The 15501-nt window shown below is 44.8% G+C and overlaps 1 protein-coding gene across 3 annotated transcripts in view; it reads right to left on the bottom strand.

The window, feature by feature from the left end:
• The window catches only part of LOC140907149 (sodium-dependent neutral amino acid transporter B(0)AT3), a 103464-nt gene that overhangs the window by 64850 nt on the left and 23113 nt on the right, over positions 1–15501 (bottom strand). The window contains exons 1-2 of one of the 3 annotated variants that reach the window (XM_073332438.1): positions 12278–12340; positions 1076–1216 (exon numbers count right to left, since the gene is read on the bottom strand). The exons of 1 other annotated variant lie outside the window; for it this stretch is intronic. In XM_073332438.1, the coding sequence (XP_073188539.1) occupies positions 1076–1145 (70 nt within the window). In that variant the 5' untranslated portion in view covers positions 1146–1216; positions 12278–12340. Of the gene's footprint in view, positions 1–1075; positions 1217–12277; positions 12341–15501 lie in introns of those variants that run through there. One more of the 3 variants, XM_073332436.2, reaches the window with a different exon arrangement.

The raw sequence follows: 15501 nt of genomic DNA, 5'->3' as shown, positions 1-15501 counted from the left end.
GGTCAGTGAAAGCATGTGGTGAGAACTTTGAAATTAATATTGAAGTTCAGCACCAGTTTAGGATTTTATCTTTATTTTTCTTGTACCCATTTCTGGCTTTTATGCCTCATTACGTGTTTTCACTTAAAATCTGTCTTTGTAATTAATAAACTTGTTTTACTGTTTTATCTAATCCAGTGTGTTCAAGTTTAAGTGTCTGGGTAACAGGTTGAGTGCATATTATTCCCTTAAAGGAATAATGCATTTAACATATTTGTACTGTTCGGGAGAGGGCTGGGCAGTACAGAACATACATTTTTTTGGGGAAGATCTGGGACGGGATGTGTGTTGGAGTCACCCTGCAGCATAACCAAGACTGGTGAGAGCCAAAGTGTGGCTAGCTGGCTGCAGCACACACACAGACATAGCTGGGAGTGACTTACATGTTGGAGGCTGTTTGTGAGTATTGCACCCAAGTGTCAATGGCCTGCAGAAGGTACCCAGGATGGGCCTAGGCTGTTCAGACCCATAATAGTGTTAGAGTATTCCTCTACATGCTTAACTGCTGGGGACTTGTACATTGTCCTATTATTATTTTTTGATGGAGGAAGGTTTGTGTGACTCCTGATAAGGACCCCAAATGGTCCCTTGTTTTAATTAATGGTTTGTCTCTGTCCAGGGTTAATTCCTAATTCATTTATTTTTCCTCAAACACAGTGGAAGGGACCCAAAGGGGGTTGGGTCTAGTGGGAGGCAAGCAGAGTTCTCTTGGGCACATCGCTTGGTCTTGAGATATTTTTAACAAACCCACTGTGTCCCCACTAGACTGATTTTATTTTATGTAACTGTCTTGTGTTTCCTAAATAAAAGCGTTTTGAGGCTTCATATCAGAGAGCAGTCCTGTATGCTTGTGAATGGGTAAGAACTGCTGGACAGTGTGACCAGGGAGATCAAACTTTAGTTTCCTAGAGCCAGTATTGCTCTGGGTTGGAGCTTGAGGCACTTGTTTCAGTTACTTAACCAGTTCCCTAGTCAATATTTAATATGGCTCTTGACAATGGGCTAACTAGTTTTCAGAGAACATGGAGAAACCTACCAACTCCTCCAAAGTAAGGTGAGATGGTATTCCAGACACCAATGCTGCCTTTTCTCAAGCGCTGTCCCATGGCTAGTTCAAGATGAAACAATGGGATTCCTTCAAAGACAAGTGCTATGACATATGGGATCAAGAATGCCCCTGGGAACATAATTAAAAATAGTTACGCCATAGAAGCTCTGCATCTCACACAGATTTTTTTGCTTTATTGCTGCTTGTTATATTTTATTACTGTAATACTCAAGGCCCACAATCAGATAGTGGCCCAACTGCTATAGGTCTTGTACAAGCACAGGGTCAGATTACTCAGTCACCAATTTAGTTGTGGGAGGCATGACTCAGATTCTTCATGTTACAAACCCCCTAACCTTAAGCAATGCAGATTCTCTTCAGTAATCATAAGGCTACAAATATCCTCCAACATTCCCTCCATTTCTCCTCCTTTCAAATGTTTAATCTCCCCTCCTTCTCCAGCAAGCACTACTTATTCTACTTTTTTCTCCCTCACCAGCAAACACCCTCATCTCGCTTCCTAGCCAGTGCCTTTTCTCCCGCTGCCTCAGTTTCCCTCCCTAAGGTTCCCACAAACCTGACCCTCACTCAGTTTTCCACCCCAGGATCCTCACCTGTCCTTCTCCTCTGATCACCTGACATTGCACATACTTGAACCTTCTTCATAGTAAGGGGAGGATCAGAAAAAAGTAAGAGATAGGACCTAGACACCTAAGTCCAGCATTTACATGCCCCTTACATTTACAATATCCTATTCAGCTGCTGCTGAATGCTGCAGGTGCCTAACTCACCTGGTGTCTACATTTCTGCTGTTGAAGTTCTCTACATGCCTAAATTTTTTGCCTCTGGCTATGTGCATTGCTGTCTCGCTCTAGGCACCTGGATGTCTAAATGCCAGAGCAACCCACAAATGGTCTATTTCACCTCAAGGACTTGAGCATGCCTACCTGAATCAGGTCCATTCAAAATCTAGCTGGAGGAAAAGCAGCAGCAGCATTATATTAGGGGAGAAGGAAGAAATTTCCACAATGGAAAACAGGGCCAGATTAAGACTCAAGTTCTTCTCCTACCTTCACTACCTATCTCTGATGCGTAAGATGGCTGCCCCTCTCCTCTACTACTACCTCTACTTCATGAGGCTGGACGGTGAGGGGAGGGGAAGGTTGCATGGCAGCTGAGACTAGACAAGGAGAAACAATTTTATAATTCAGCCAAACTTCAACCACTAGACTGAAAATTTCCCATGCCAGGTGTCTGCCTCAGGGAGGATGTTGATAAAATGGAGAGGAGCTCCAGTTCAGAGAAGAGCTATGATAATAATTAAAGGATTAGAAAACCTTACAATTGCTGATGTGGGCACTGGGATTCTGGGCACAGCAACCAAGAGCAGGGATACAATCTTCTGGAACCCAGGGAACATCAAGAAAGTGGAAGCGACCTGACTCTAATGCAGAGGATACCTGAATTGGCAGAGGGGAGGGAAAGAGGGGAAGAGTGGTGGAGTTAATAGTTTGGCTGTGCAATGGGATTTGGAGCAAGTAGGGGGAGGGAAGCACAAGATCTGAGAAGGTTCCAGGGAGAAGATTGGTTGAAGAGACTGGGATAGGGAGACTGGGACTCAGACAGGTAGACCAGCAGTGGAGACTGGGACTCACTAGATGTGGGAACCGGGACTGGTATGAGGATGCAAGGAGGAAGCTGGGGAGGCTTGGATGATGAGCTAGCGTGGGATGTGTGTAAGAAACAGAATGGGTACAGGCTGTAGGAGACCCAGAGAAAAGCGTCTGTGTCCACTCAGATATGCTCCCCTCCAGAGACTGGAATGGAAACCAAGATTCATGGGTCTCAACATTCCCCTACTGCTAGCAAATGTCAGAGAAGCCCCAGCTAGCAGTAGTAGGTTGCCATTTGAACAAATGGAATAATTGACAGAAAATGGCAGTGGGTCTAAAAGTTCCAGTCCTACTTGTGACCAAGGTTTGCATCAGTATGATTCCATACGATGGAATTTTCTTTTTTTTTTAAACTGTTAAATTACAAAAAAAAAACTGTAAAAAGAACATTATTAAGCTTGCAAAGATGTAAGCCAGTGGACTGAATGTGTTCTACTCTGCCATCTGTTGACAAACTGGGGGGAAAGCCCTCAGAAGAAGACTGTGTTTGCATAGACACACATACTTGCCTCTGATCAGCAAAGAGGCCTGCTTTGCCAAAGTGATCAATTTTCAATGTTGATCAAAAATTATAAGTTTTGGATTCAAGGGTAATAAAATGTTGTTATTATTGGCTGACTAAAAGGCAACAAACTATACTTAATATGCCCTAATGGAGGGGAGTCACCTGAAATCTAGCCTTGTTTGCTAGGTGTGGGGTATTGATGCCAAACCCATGTGAAAGACAGGGTTGGGGCGGGCAACAGGTGTTCCTGGTTGGTGCTGTTAGCTCATTTAAATGGTACTAGATGTCATGTGATTTTCCCCCACCCTGTCTTTAAAGAGAGAGGTGCTAGGATTCAATTGGGAGTTCTTGTTTCTTCTCAGTGATCGCTAGAGCTGAAATCTCTGATAAGCTGGTCTTGAGGCTGAGCCATAGTCCTGGTGTGGGGACAGTGTTGAAAACAGTGGTGAAAACAATGCAGGGGAGGTAATGGCAGCAACAGTTGTTGGGAAAGATATATATATATCAATATACATTGTGATTCATATATCCATGTAAGATGTCATTGAGGCCTGGTATGAATTATGCGTGCTTGACATGAATGCATGCATTGCAAGTTAGCAACTGAAGCAAGGACTTAAGGTCAGGGACTATTAGAACTCTTTGTGCAAACGCAATCTTATGTTTCGAGACAAATGCGGAAAATCATCAGAAAAGGAAATAACACCAGCTAGACTGATTATAAAATTGTATAAGAATTGGAGGAAATGGCACGCCTTGGATCATGGTGGCCCGCCCAAGATTGTCTCTTTGGAATTGTGCGGATAGAAGGCCTAGTAAACAAAGGCAAAAAACTGATGACCCAACAGAATGAACTAGAAATGGATGCCTATGATTTCTGCAAATTGGAGTCGTTTATTGATCCAGAGTCCCATGTGGATATAGATGTGGTTTTGCCAGCTCTCCACATCTCATGATTTTATCCTGATGGAAGGTACTTTGACTGGCCATCAGGATCATTCTGACCTTTGGACTCTGCTTTAGTATGTTTAGGGTGTGAATGTGGAGTGAGTAAGGTTTGTTTTGTAATCAATAAAGAGCATTTAGAGTATTATATACCAACACTGTGTCTAATATCTGCTTGCTCCCCATCCCGTAGGGAGACCTCTATTGTGGGTCTAACCCAATGAGGTTCCATGTTACCCAGTGAAATCACAAGCACTGGGCTAGATGGAGGAACCTTAGACTACTGCAGGTGGTGGCAGAGACGTTTACCAGCAGTAGCAGTGGTGAGCAGATGAGCAGAAGTTGGCATTGCTCAGGTACCACCTCAACACCCCCTGGACTCTGGAACTTCACTGACCTGGGACATCAAACCAGAGTGGGGTGCAACAGAGGGAAATGCAAGTTAAGGAAGTATGGGCTGGATGAATGCACTATAAGGTGGGTAGAAAGCTGGCTAGATTGTCGGGCTCAACGGGTAGTGATCAATGGCTCCATGTCTAGTTGGCAGCCGGTATCAAGTGGAGTGCCCCAAGGGTCGGTCCTGGGGCCGGTTTTGTTCAATATCTTCATAAATGATCTGGAGGATGGTGTGGATTGCACTCTCGGCAAATTTACGGATGATACTAAACTGGGAGGAGTGGTAGATACGCTGGAGGAGAGGGATAGGATACAGAAGGACCTAGACAAATTGGAGGATTGGGCCAAAAGAAATCTGATGAGGTTCAATAAGGATAAGTGCAGGGTCCTGCACTTAGGACAGAAGAACCCAATGCACCGCTACAGACTAGGGACCGAATGGCTAGGCAGAAGTTCTGTGGAAAAGGACCTAGGGGTGACAATGGACGAGAAGCTGGATATGAGTCAGCAGTGTGCCCTTGTTGCCAAGAAGGCCAATGGCATTTTGGGATGTATAAGTAGGGGCATAGCGAGCAGATCGAGGGACGTGATCGTTCCCCTCTATTCGACATTGGTGAGGCCTCATCTGGAGTACTGTGTCCAGTTTTGGGCCCCACACTACAAGAAGGATGTGGATAAATTGGAGAGAGTCCAGTGAAGGGCAACAAAAATGATTAGGGGTCTAGAACACATGGCTTATGAGGAGAGGCTGAGGGAACTGGGATTGTTTAGTCTGCAGAAGAGAAGAATGAGGGGGATTTGATAGCTGCTTTCAACTACCTGAGAGGTGGTTCCAGAGAGGATGGTTCTAGACTATTCTCAATGGTAGAAGAGGACAGAATGAGGAGTAATGGTCTCAAGTTGCAGTGGGGGAGGTTTAGATTGGATATTAGGAAAAACTTTTTCACTGAGAGGGTGGTGAAACACTGGAATGCGTTACCTAGGGAGGTGGTAGAATCTCCTTCCTTAGAGGTTTTTAAGGTCAGGCTTGACAAAGCCCTGGCTGGGATGATTTAACTGGGAATTGGTCCTGCTTCGAGCAGGGGGTTGGACTAGATGACCTTCTGGGGTCCTTGTTGAACTTCATCAGATTTCTTTTGGCCCAATCCTCCAATTTGTCTAGGTCCCTCTGTATCCTATCCCTACCCTCCAGTGTATCTACCACTCCTCCCAGTTTAGTGTCATCCGCAAACTTGCCCCACTGTTCCTGGAACTGCTGGAACAGGAACCCCACTGTTCCTGTCAACTGCTGGAAATGGCCCATCTTGATTATCACTACAAAATCTTTTCCCCCCGCCCCCGCTCTCCTGCTGGTAATAGCTCACCTTACCTGATCACTCTCATTACAGTGTGTATGATAACACCCATTGTTTCATGTTCTCTGTGTATATAAATCTCCCCACTGTATTTTCCACTGCATGCATCCGATGAGGTGAGCTGTAGCTCACGAAAGCTTATGCTCAAATAAATTTGTTCGTCTCTAGGGTGCCACAAGTACTCCTTTTTCTTTTTGCGGATACAGACTAACAATGCTGCTACTCTGAGACCCAAAGTCTGTATCCCACTGAGACTCCATCTCCTGACTGATCATGCTGGGGGCTCTGCCTGTCTCCCGCACTCAGAACCTTGAGCTACCACCATCACCTGGGAACTCCGACCATTTCAAGCTTCAGGGAGCAGTGAGATCCTTTTCTTTCTGTCTCTGTTTTCATAGAATCATAGAATATCAGGGTTGGAAGGGACCTCAGGAGGTCATCTAGTCCAACCCCCTGCTCAAAGCAGGACCAATCCCCAATTTTTGCCCCAGATCCCTAAATGGCCCCCTCAAGGATTGAACTCACAACCCTGGGTTTAGCAGGCCAATGCTCAAACCACTGAGCTATCCCTCCCCCATTCCTTTCTACTTCAGGTATTAACCTTTAATAATGTATGTTATGTTGGTTTAGGCGCTCCTTGTGTAGTTATCACTATTATCCAATAAATAACTTTTACAGTTAAGCTGGTTGCTTCTCTCTCTCTGAACTTTACTCTTTTGTGTTTTTAGCTTCCCCATTCACTCTGCAGCAACACTTCTTACTACAACACCTGAGGAAGCTTGTAGAAGAAAGGTGATATGGATGGTGAGCATTCAGCTGTTGTTACCTGCACAGGATGTGCTATGTTTGTCTTTCTTCCACAGGACAGAAGCGACTTTGTCTGTACAAAGTGCAAGCTGGTCTCCATATTGAAGAGAAGGTTCAAGGTCTGGAAAAACAAGTATCGACCCTGTGTTGCATAAGAGAAACTGAAGATTTCCTGGACAGACATTAGGATATGCTTCTATGGACACAACATTCTGAAGATTCAGAGCAGGCTGCTCAGCGGGGATAGAAGGATGGTGCAGAAATTTGGCAGCATGTGACCTCCAGAAGAAGAAAGGGGAGCATCCATGTACCAGTAATGCAGATACAGGTAAGCAACCATTTTCATGTTCTCTCCACAGGTACTAATGCGGAAAGTGGACTAGATGATACATCTGAGAGAAGGGAACACAGGGAGACTCCACCGATTGGAAGGCGTAAGATGCACTGTCCTAGGGATGGGGATTCCACAACTGTCGCTCCCAAGAGAAGGAGGCGGGTGGTGGGGGTCAGGGACTCCCTCCTCAGGGGGACTGAGTCGTCTATCTGCCACCCCAACCAGGAAAACCGAGAAGTCTGCTTCTTGCTAAGAGCTAGGATTCATGATGTGACGGAGAGACTGCTGAGACTCATCAAGCCCTCGGATTGCTACCCCTTCCTGCTTCTCCACGTGGGCACCAATGATACTGCCAAGAATGACCTTGAGTGGACCACTGCAGACTACGTGACTCTGGGAAGAAGGATACAGGAGTTTGAGGTGCAAGTGGTGGTCTTGTCCATCCTCCCTGTGGAAGGAGAAGGCCTGGGTAGAGATCGTCGAATCATGGACATCAATGAATGGCTACACAGGTAGTGTCGGAGAGAAGGCTTTGGATTCTTTGACCATGGGATGGTGTTCCAAGAAGGAGAAGTGCTAGGCAGAGACGGGCTCCACCTAACAAAGAGAGGGAAGAGCATCTTCACAAGCAGGCTGGCTAATCTAGTGAGGAGGGCTTTAAACTAGGTTCAGTGGGGGAAGTACACCGAAGCCTTGGGGTAAGTGGGATACTGGGAGGAAGCATGAGCAGGAGAGTATGAGAAGGGAGGGCTTCTGCCTCATACTGAGAAAGCGGGACAATCAGCGAGTTCTCTTAAGTGCCTATATACAAATGCAAGAAGCCTGGGAAACAAGCAGGGAGAACTGGAAATCCTGGCACAGTCAAGGAATTATGATGTGATTGGGATAACAGAGACTTGGTGGGATAACTCACATGACTGGAGTCCTGTCCTGGATGGATATAAACTGTTCAGGAAGGACAGGCAGGGCAGAAAAGGTGCGGGAGTTGCATTGTATGTAAGAGAGCAGTATGACTGCTCAAAGCTCTGGCATGAAACTGCAGAAAACCTGAGAGTCTCTGGATTAAGTTTAGACGTGTGAGCAACAAGGGTGATGTCATGGTGGGAGTCTGCTATAGACCACCAGACCAGGGGGATGAGGTGGACGAGGCTTTCTTCCAGCAACTAACAGAAGTTACTAGATCGCAGGCCCTGGTTCTCATGGGAGACTTCACCCTGATATCTGCTGGGAGAGCAATACAGCAGTGCACAGACAATCCAGGAAGTTTTTGGAAAGTGCAGGAGACAAATTGTCTGGTGCAAGTGCTGAAGGAACCAACTAGAGGCAGAGCTCTTCTTGACCTGCTGCTCACAAACTGGGAAGAATTAGTAGGGGAAGCAAAAGTGGATGGGAACCTGGGAGGCAGTGACCATGAAATAGTTGAGTTCAGGATCCTGACAAAAGGAAGAAAGGAGAGCAGCAGAATATGGACCCTGGACTTCAGAAAAGCAGACTTTGACTCCCTCAGGGAACTGATGGGCAGGATCCCCTGGGAGAATAACATGAGGGGGAAAGGAGTCCAGGAGAGCTGGATGTATTTTAAAGAATCTTCATTGAGGTTACAGGGACAAACCATCCCGATCACATCCCTAGAAAAGAATAGTAAATATGGCAGGCAACCAGCTTGTCATAACAGTGAAATCCTTGCTGATCTTAAACACAAAAAAGAAGCTTACAAGAAGTGGAAGATTGGACAAATGACCAGAGGGGAGTATAAAAATGTTGCTCAGGCATACAGGAGTGAAATCAGGAAGGCCAAATCACACTTGGAGTTGCAGCTAGCAAGAGACGTTAAGAGTAATGAGAAGGATTTCTTCAGGTATGTTAGCAACAAGAAGTCAAGGAAAATGTGGGCCCTTTACTGAATGAGGGAGGCAACCTAGTGACAGAGGATGTGGCAAAAGCTAACGTACTCAATGCTTTTTTTGCCTCTGTCTTCACAAACAAGGTCAGCTCCCAGACTGCTGTAAGGCTAATGTAGTGCCAATCTTTAAAAAAGGGAAGAAGGAGGATCCTGGGAACTACAGGCCAGTCAGCCTCACCTCAGTCCCCGGAAAAATCATGGAGCATATCCTCAAGGAATCAATCCTGAAGCACTTACATGAGAGGAAAGTGATCAGGAACAGTCAGCATGGATTCACCAAGGGAAGGTCATGCCTGACTAATCTAATCACCTTCTATGATGAGATTACTGGTCCTGTGGATGAAGGGAAAGCAGTGGATGTATTGTTTCTTGACTTTAGCAAAGCTTTTGACACGGTCTCCCACAGTATTCTTGCCAGCAAGTTAAAGAAGTATGGACTGGATGAATGGACTATAAAGTGGATAGAAGGCTGGCTATATAGTCGGGCTCAGTGGGTAGTGATGAATGGCTCCATGTCTAGTTGGCAGCTGGTATCAAGCGGAGTGCCCCAAGGGTTGGTTTTGTTCAATATCTTCATGAATGATCTGGTGGATGGTGTGGATTGCACCCTCAGGAAGTTTGCAGATGACACTAAACTGGGAGGAGAGGTAGATAGGATACAGAGGGACCTAGAGAAATGAGAGGATTGGGGCAAAAGAAATCTGATGAGGTTCAGCAAGGACAAGTGCAGAGTCCTGCACTTAGGACGGAAAAATCCCATGCACCGCTACAGGCTAGGCAGCAGTTCTGCAGAAAAGGACCTAGGGGATACAGTGGACCAGAAGCTGGATATGAGTCAACAGTGTGCCCTTGTTTCCAAGAAGGCCAATGGCATTTTGGGATGTATAATTAGGGGCATTGCCAGCAGATCGAGGGATGTGATCGTTCCCCTCTATTCGACATTGGTGAGGCCTCATCTGGAGTACTGTGTCCAGTTTTGGGCACCACACCACAAGAAGGATGTGGAAAAATTGGAAAGAGTCCAGCGGAGGGCAACAAAAATGATTAGGGGGCTGGAACATATGATTTATGAGGAGAGGCTGAGGGAACTGGGATTGTTTAGTCTGCGGAAGAGAAGAATGAGGGGTATTTGATAGCTACTTTCAACTACCTGAAAGGTGGATCCAAAGAGGATGGATCTAGACTGTTCTCAGTGGTAGCAGATGACAGAACAAGGAGTAATGGTCTCAAGTTGCAGTGGGGGAGATTTGGGTTGGATATTAGGAAAACCTTTTTCACAAGGATGGTGGTGAAACACTGGAATGCATTACCTAGGGAGGTGCTGGAATCTCCTTCCTTAAAGGTTTTTAAGGTCAGGCTTTGCAAAGCCCTGGCTGGGCTGATTTAGTTGGGGATTGGTCCTGCTTTGAGCAGGGGGTTGGACTAGATGACCTCCTGAGGTCCCTTCCAACTCTGATAGTCTATGATTCTGTGATTGGGAGGGGTCTTGAAGAAGGGAGAAGTAGAGCTCCATCTGAAAACACACGTGACAGAAGCAGTTGGTGGATGTGATTGCAGGGCCATTGGCTATTATCTTTGAAAACTCATGGTGATCAGGGGATATGATTTATCTCGGACAACTGATTAAAAAATCCCTGACAACATTGATAAAATTATAGAAACACCCCCCCCCTCGAAGAGTAACCCTAATAAATGAGCATACCCCAAAGTAATGGCAAATCTGGTGACACCCCATCTCTCCAGGGCAGCATTCTTCTACCTTCATTATGAGACATTCTTTATTTTCCTGCAATCCCCTGTCTCATTCACTACTCACTTTCCGGGATCTGACTGGCTGTGGAGGTGGACAGGACTGTTCCGTTGCTTTTTCCTTTGGAAAGGGCACTGGTGCTCAACCAGCTGGTCCTGTCCATGCTCTCACACTGGTTCAACACCCTAAGCCTGCCCTCAGAAACTCTGGCTAGTCTCCAGAAGATCCTGGAGCTTTTCTGGCTAGGACTGCACTTAAAGAACATAATCTGTTTAATTTATCAAAACTAAGACTGAAAGGTGACTTGATTTGTATATGTACATTCACAGGGAGAAAATAACATCTATGAAAGTCATCTTTAATCTAGTGGAGAAAGGCAAAACAGTGAATGGAAACTAAATACAGACAAATTCAAATTAAAAATCAAGGCCAATTTTTTTTAACAGTGAGAGTGAGTGAAGATTGGAACAAACTACCAACAAAGTGGTAGATTCTCCATCTCTTGGAGTCTTCAGATTCAGACTGGGTGCCTTTAATCAAATTCAAGTTACTGGGCTCAATACAGGGGTAATGGTGAAATGTAATGGACTGTGATAAACAGACTTGGTTATCTAATTGTTCCTGCTGGCCTTAAATTTTCTATGAATATACACTTACATGCACTATAGCCAGATACGTGTACAGTGGGATTTAATTTCTTCCAATTTTATGCACACATACCTAACCTGTTGCTTCCTTAGGCAAAAGGTCAGGGGTGAAAGTAAAATACAGCTCTTACCGATACAGGTCCCACTCTTTCCCTCCGGAAGGGGAGGGGCCTCAGGCAGAAGGGGCGAGGCCAGGGCTGGAAGTAAGTTACATTTCTTACCCGTACAATCCAAACACAAGCAACCCACCTCTCCTATATACTTCATGGATCCCTCCCATTGTGTGACTTAGCTATAGAAAATAAAGCTACTATTACTACTACCAGTATGGTCTGTAATAAAACTTTACTATTGGAATAAGCCAGAAAACTCACTGTCACATATTTCTCCTTGTCCTCCCTCCTCCTCCTCCTCCAGCCAGGCTGCTGATGGGGCTACGCTCTCCGTTCCCCAGACCCCCACGCTCAGCAGGGGCTGCAGGGGCTCCCCTCTAGCTTGGAGCAGGGAGCAGTGGGATTGGCTGAGGGAGAAGCCTCCCCAGGTAGCCTGCTGTCTGCATAAGAATAGCTTAAATTTAGCTAAAAGAAAAGGAGTACTTGTGGCACCTTAGAGACTAACCAATTTGCCACAAGTACTCCTTTTCTTTTTGCGAATACAGACTAACACGGCTGTTACTCTGAAACCTTTAAATTTAGCTGTTCACTCTGCAGATTCAGGGCTATTTCTGGCTTCCTTGTTAATTTCACTCAGGGTTGTTGCTGGCAGCGGGGGAAGGGGCGTTGTGTGAGACCAAGGCAGGGGCAGAATACAATAGCCATTTTACTGCACAGCTTAAATCTAGAGCTAATAAAAGCCAGTGGAAGGGGAAAACTCACTGTCACATTGGTTTCTCTCTCCCTCCTCCTCCAGCCAGGCTGCCTGACTCGGCTAGGCTCCCTGTTTCCACGATTCCCCCCCCCCCCCAGCAGAGGCTGCAGCGGCTCCCCTCTATCTTGTAGCAGGAAACAGGGGGACTGGCTGAGGGAAAAGCCTCCCCAGGATGCCTGCTGTCTGCATAAGAACAGTTTAAATTTAGCTGTTCACTCTGTGGTCTGAACTGGGGAATTAGGGGCTATTTCTGGCTTTCTTGTTAATTTCACTCAAGGTTGTTGGGGCAGGGGGTACCAAAGCCTGGGCAGTTCTTTTCTACCCCCTGGATGAGGCGATCTTCAATAATATAATACACAAAAATACAATCAAAATCAGGAACCATTTCCAAGTTCAACTCTATCCCATTATCTCCCCAGCAGAAATTCATGGTTGTGACGTCCAAACTGCTTGCAGATCCTCTTTGAAATATTACTGTTAAAAAAAAAAAACATGGAGAACATGGTGGGAAGATGTGTTCTGATGATCGGGGTTTATTTTGGGTAAAGCAATTTTGATTAAAAAAAAAACAACTAAAGATTCACAGGGAAAGCAAATAGCCCCATAGACAAAACCACAAAGGGACTGGAGGGGAAAACTGGATATTCAGGGAAATTATTGTGCCTCCTTTGAAAGAAATAATAGTTTTCATTCTACCCTCTCTATATATTGAATTAAACACCTGAAATGTGCTTAGGACATAGGGGCTCAGATCTCTTTTTTTTTTTGTAGGTGTCTGTGTCCTGCAGAGTGGGAGACTGAAATTGACAAAACTTTCTCTAAGTATTTTGTATATTTCATGGCAGCTCTTCTAGTTGTCCTTCATTCACCCGTCTTCCCCTACTAATAGCCACATATTGGTGTGCCCCCTGCACCCTTGCAGCTCAGGAACTTCTGCTTAATGTGTGCTGCTTAATGGCATCTTGCCCCTGGGGGGCTGTTGGTCCGATTCCTACACTGAAGAGCTATCTTTTCCGAGAGATCCATCCATACTGGACATATATATTTAGAACATACTTGGAATAAGAGTAGATTTAGATCTGTCAAGGAAGACAAGAAGATTTTGTTTTCACAAGAAGACATTCATGTGGCTGTTCCAAAGTTAGCTTTTGAGTGCCATACCGCCACATGGTAATTGCGCGGGCTTGCTTCTTATTGGTCAACAGCTGGAGGACAGTAAGTGGGGGAAATAATGCCGCCTAAGAAGATACACTTTCAACCGACCCTAACAGGTATGTTTAAAAGTAAAAGTGAGGAAATGGGGGATTGTCAGTCAAAAAGAACAGCAACAAATGAAGAAGCTGTAACTAGTCATCCACAGGGAAAAAATACTGACACTTTTACACCTTTGTCATGTGGTGAGCTGCAGCCACCACAAAGAAAGGAGACAAATGAAACTGCTGAATTGCCCTGTAAAAAAGCTGATACTCCACCACCATACCCTGCTGTGTGGTCAAAAATTCAATTTGAGGAGTTCAAAAAGAAAAACTACTGGCTTTTTGCTTCGGCGGTAAACTTGGGTGCACAGTATGTCATGACGTTTCAGATTTGAAGCTCCATTCTGCAAGAGGGGCTAACATCTCTCCAAAGTGGGCCTCTTGTGAAATATCTTCATATGGAAAGAATAAAGAGACAGAGCTGTCTTCCCTTCACAAAAAAATAAATGAACATAAGAAATCTGCAGTTCACCTGGAGGCTGAAAAAATTCAAGCCATGGCTAAAAAAGAAACTCTTCTTAATCTGAAAGCTAAAAGTGAAGAAGAGCACTACTGCTCATGTATTCCAAACAGCCTACTACATTGCCAAAACAAATCAACCCCTCAGTGACCACGAGATCCTTATTGATCTACAGCAAATCAACGGAATTGAAATGGGGCATTTGTTGCATAGTAGAACAGTTTGTGTAGACATAATCAATCATATAGCCACTGAAATGAAAAAGAGAATTGTCAACAAAATCATCAACAGTAAGGCAAAAATTACAGTATTTGTCGATGAATCAACTACTCTTGCTGGAAACTCGACTCTCATCATTTTTTTCAAAGCCCATATAGATGGAATTATGAGGCCTCTTACATTTCCTCTGGACTTGTTAGAGCAGCAAAGCACAACAGTAGCAGCCATTAAAGGGGAAATTTTGAAATGCTTGCTGCGTTGTGGGTTCACTAAAGAACTGTTATTGGAAGAGGTGATCAGCTTCTGTAGTGATGGCGCAAATGTGATGTTAGGAGTCAAAGCTGGTGTTGGAAAACTACTACAAATGGACTTTCCTAATGTGCTATTATGGCATTGTCTCAACCATAGACTGGAACTTGCTGTTGATGAAGCTTAAGAAGTCACCGGAGGTAGAAATGACTGTAAGGCCTTTTGGGATGCATTATATTCCTTGTACAGTCAATCACCAGAAAGCTCTTGTGAACTGAGTGCTCATGCCAATGAATTACCCATTGTACTTAAAAAAATCGGCAAAATATTCAATTTAAGGTGGGTGGTGTCAACATGGAGAGCAGTCAATGCAGTGTGGCAAACATACCCTGCTTTGGCAAAACACTTTGAGACGGCCTCACAAGACCTGTCAAGAGTCGGAAGCGAACGTATTACATTTTAAGGACTACACTCAAAGCTGTGTTCTGTAAATTTCACCAGAAACCTTTAGTTAATGCTGCATGTGCTGACAGAACTGAAGAACTTGTACAAGATGTTACAAGACCGAGACATGACCATTCCAAAAGCAGACAATCTAATGCAAATATACATCAAGAGAATCGAAAACCTAAAAACAGACCCAGGAATTCACTCTGAAGAAGCTCAGAAGGCTGAACAATCCATGATGTTCAAAAACAGCAGATTAAACGGTGCTGGAAAAAGCCCCAGAATCAACTCGTCTCAATTCATTCAAGCAGTCATTGACAACGTGAGGACAAAACTCTTCACAACTGCCTCAAACAAAGCCAATCAAAGCACACATGAAGAAAGGGCTCCCAATTATAAGGACTTAATTAACAATTTGTCAATTTTGAATCCTGAAAAATGGCACGAGAATCCAGAGAATCCCTACTTTGGAGAAAAGGAAATAAGAGCACTGGCTGATCAACTGAGAATCAATCAACAAGAAACACACTTGGGATTTGTTGAATTGAAGGCTTCTGGAGGAAAAAACATTCCTGGTAAACTTAAAAAACTCGTCCCTGCA

The sequence above is a fragment of the Lepidochelys kempii genome, chromosome 2, assembly GCF_965140285.1.
Source record: "Lepidochelys kempii isolate rLepKem1 chromosome 2, rLepKem1.hap1, whole genome shotgun sequence".
NCBI lineage: Eukaryota > Metazoa > Chordata > Testudines > Cheloniidae > Lepidochelys > Lepidochelys kempii.
The sequence above is the reverse complement of the archived record's forward strand: the minus strand, read 5'-3'. Positions and strand labels throughout refer to the sequence as shown.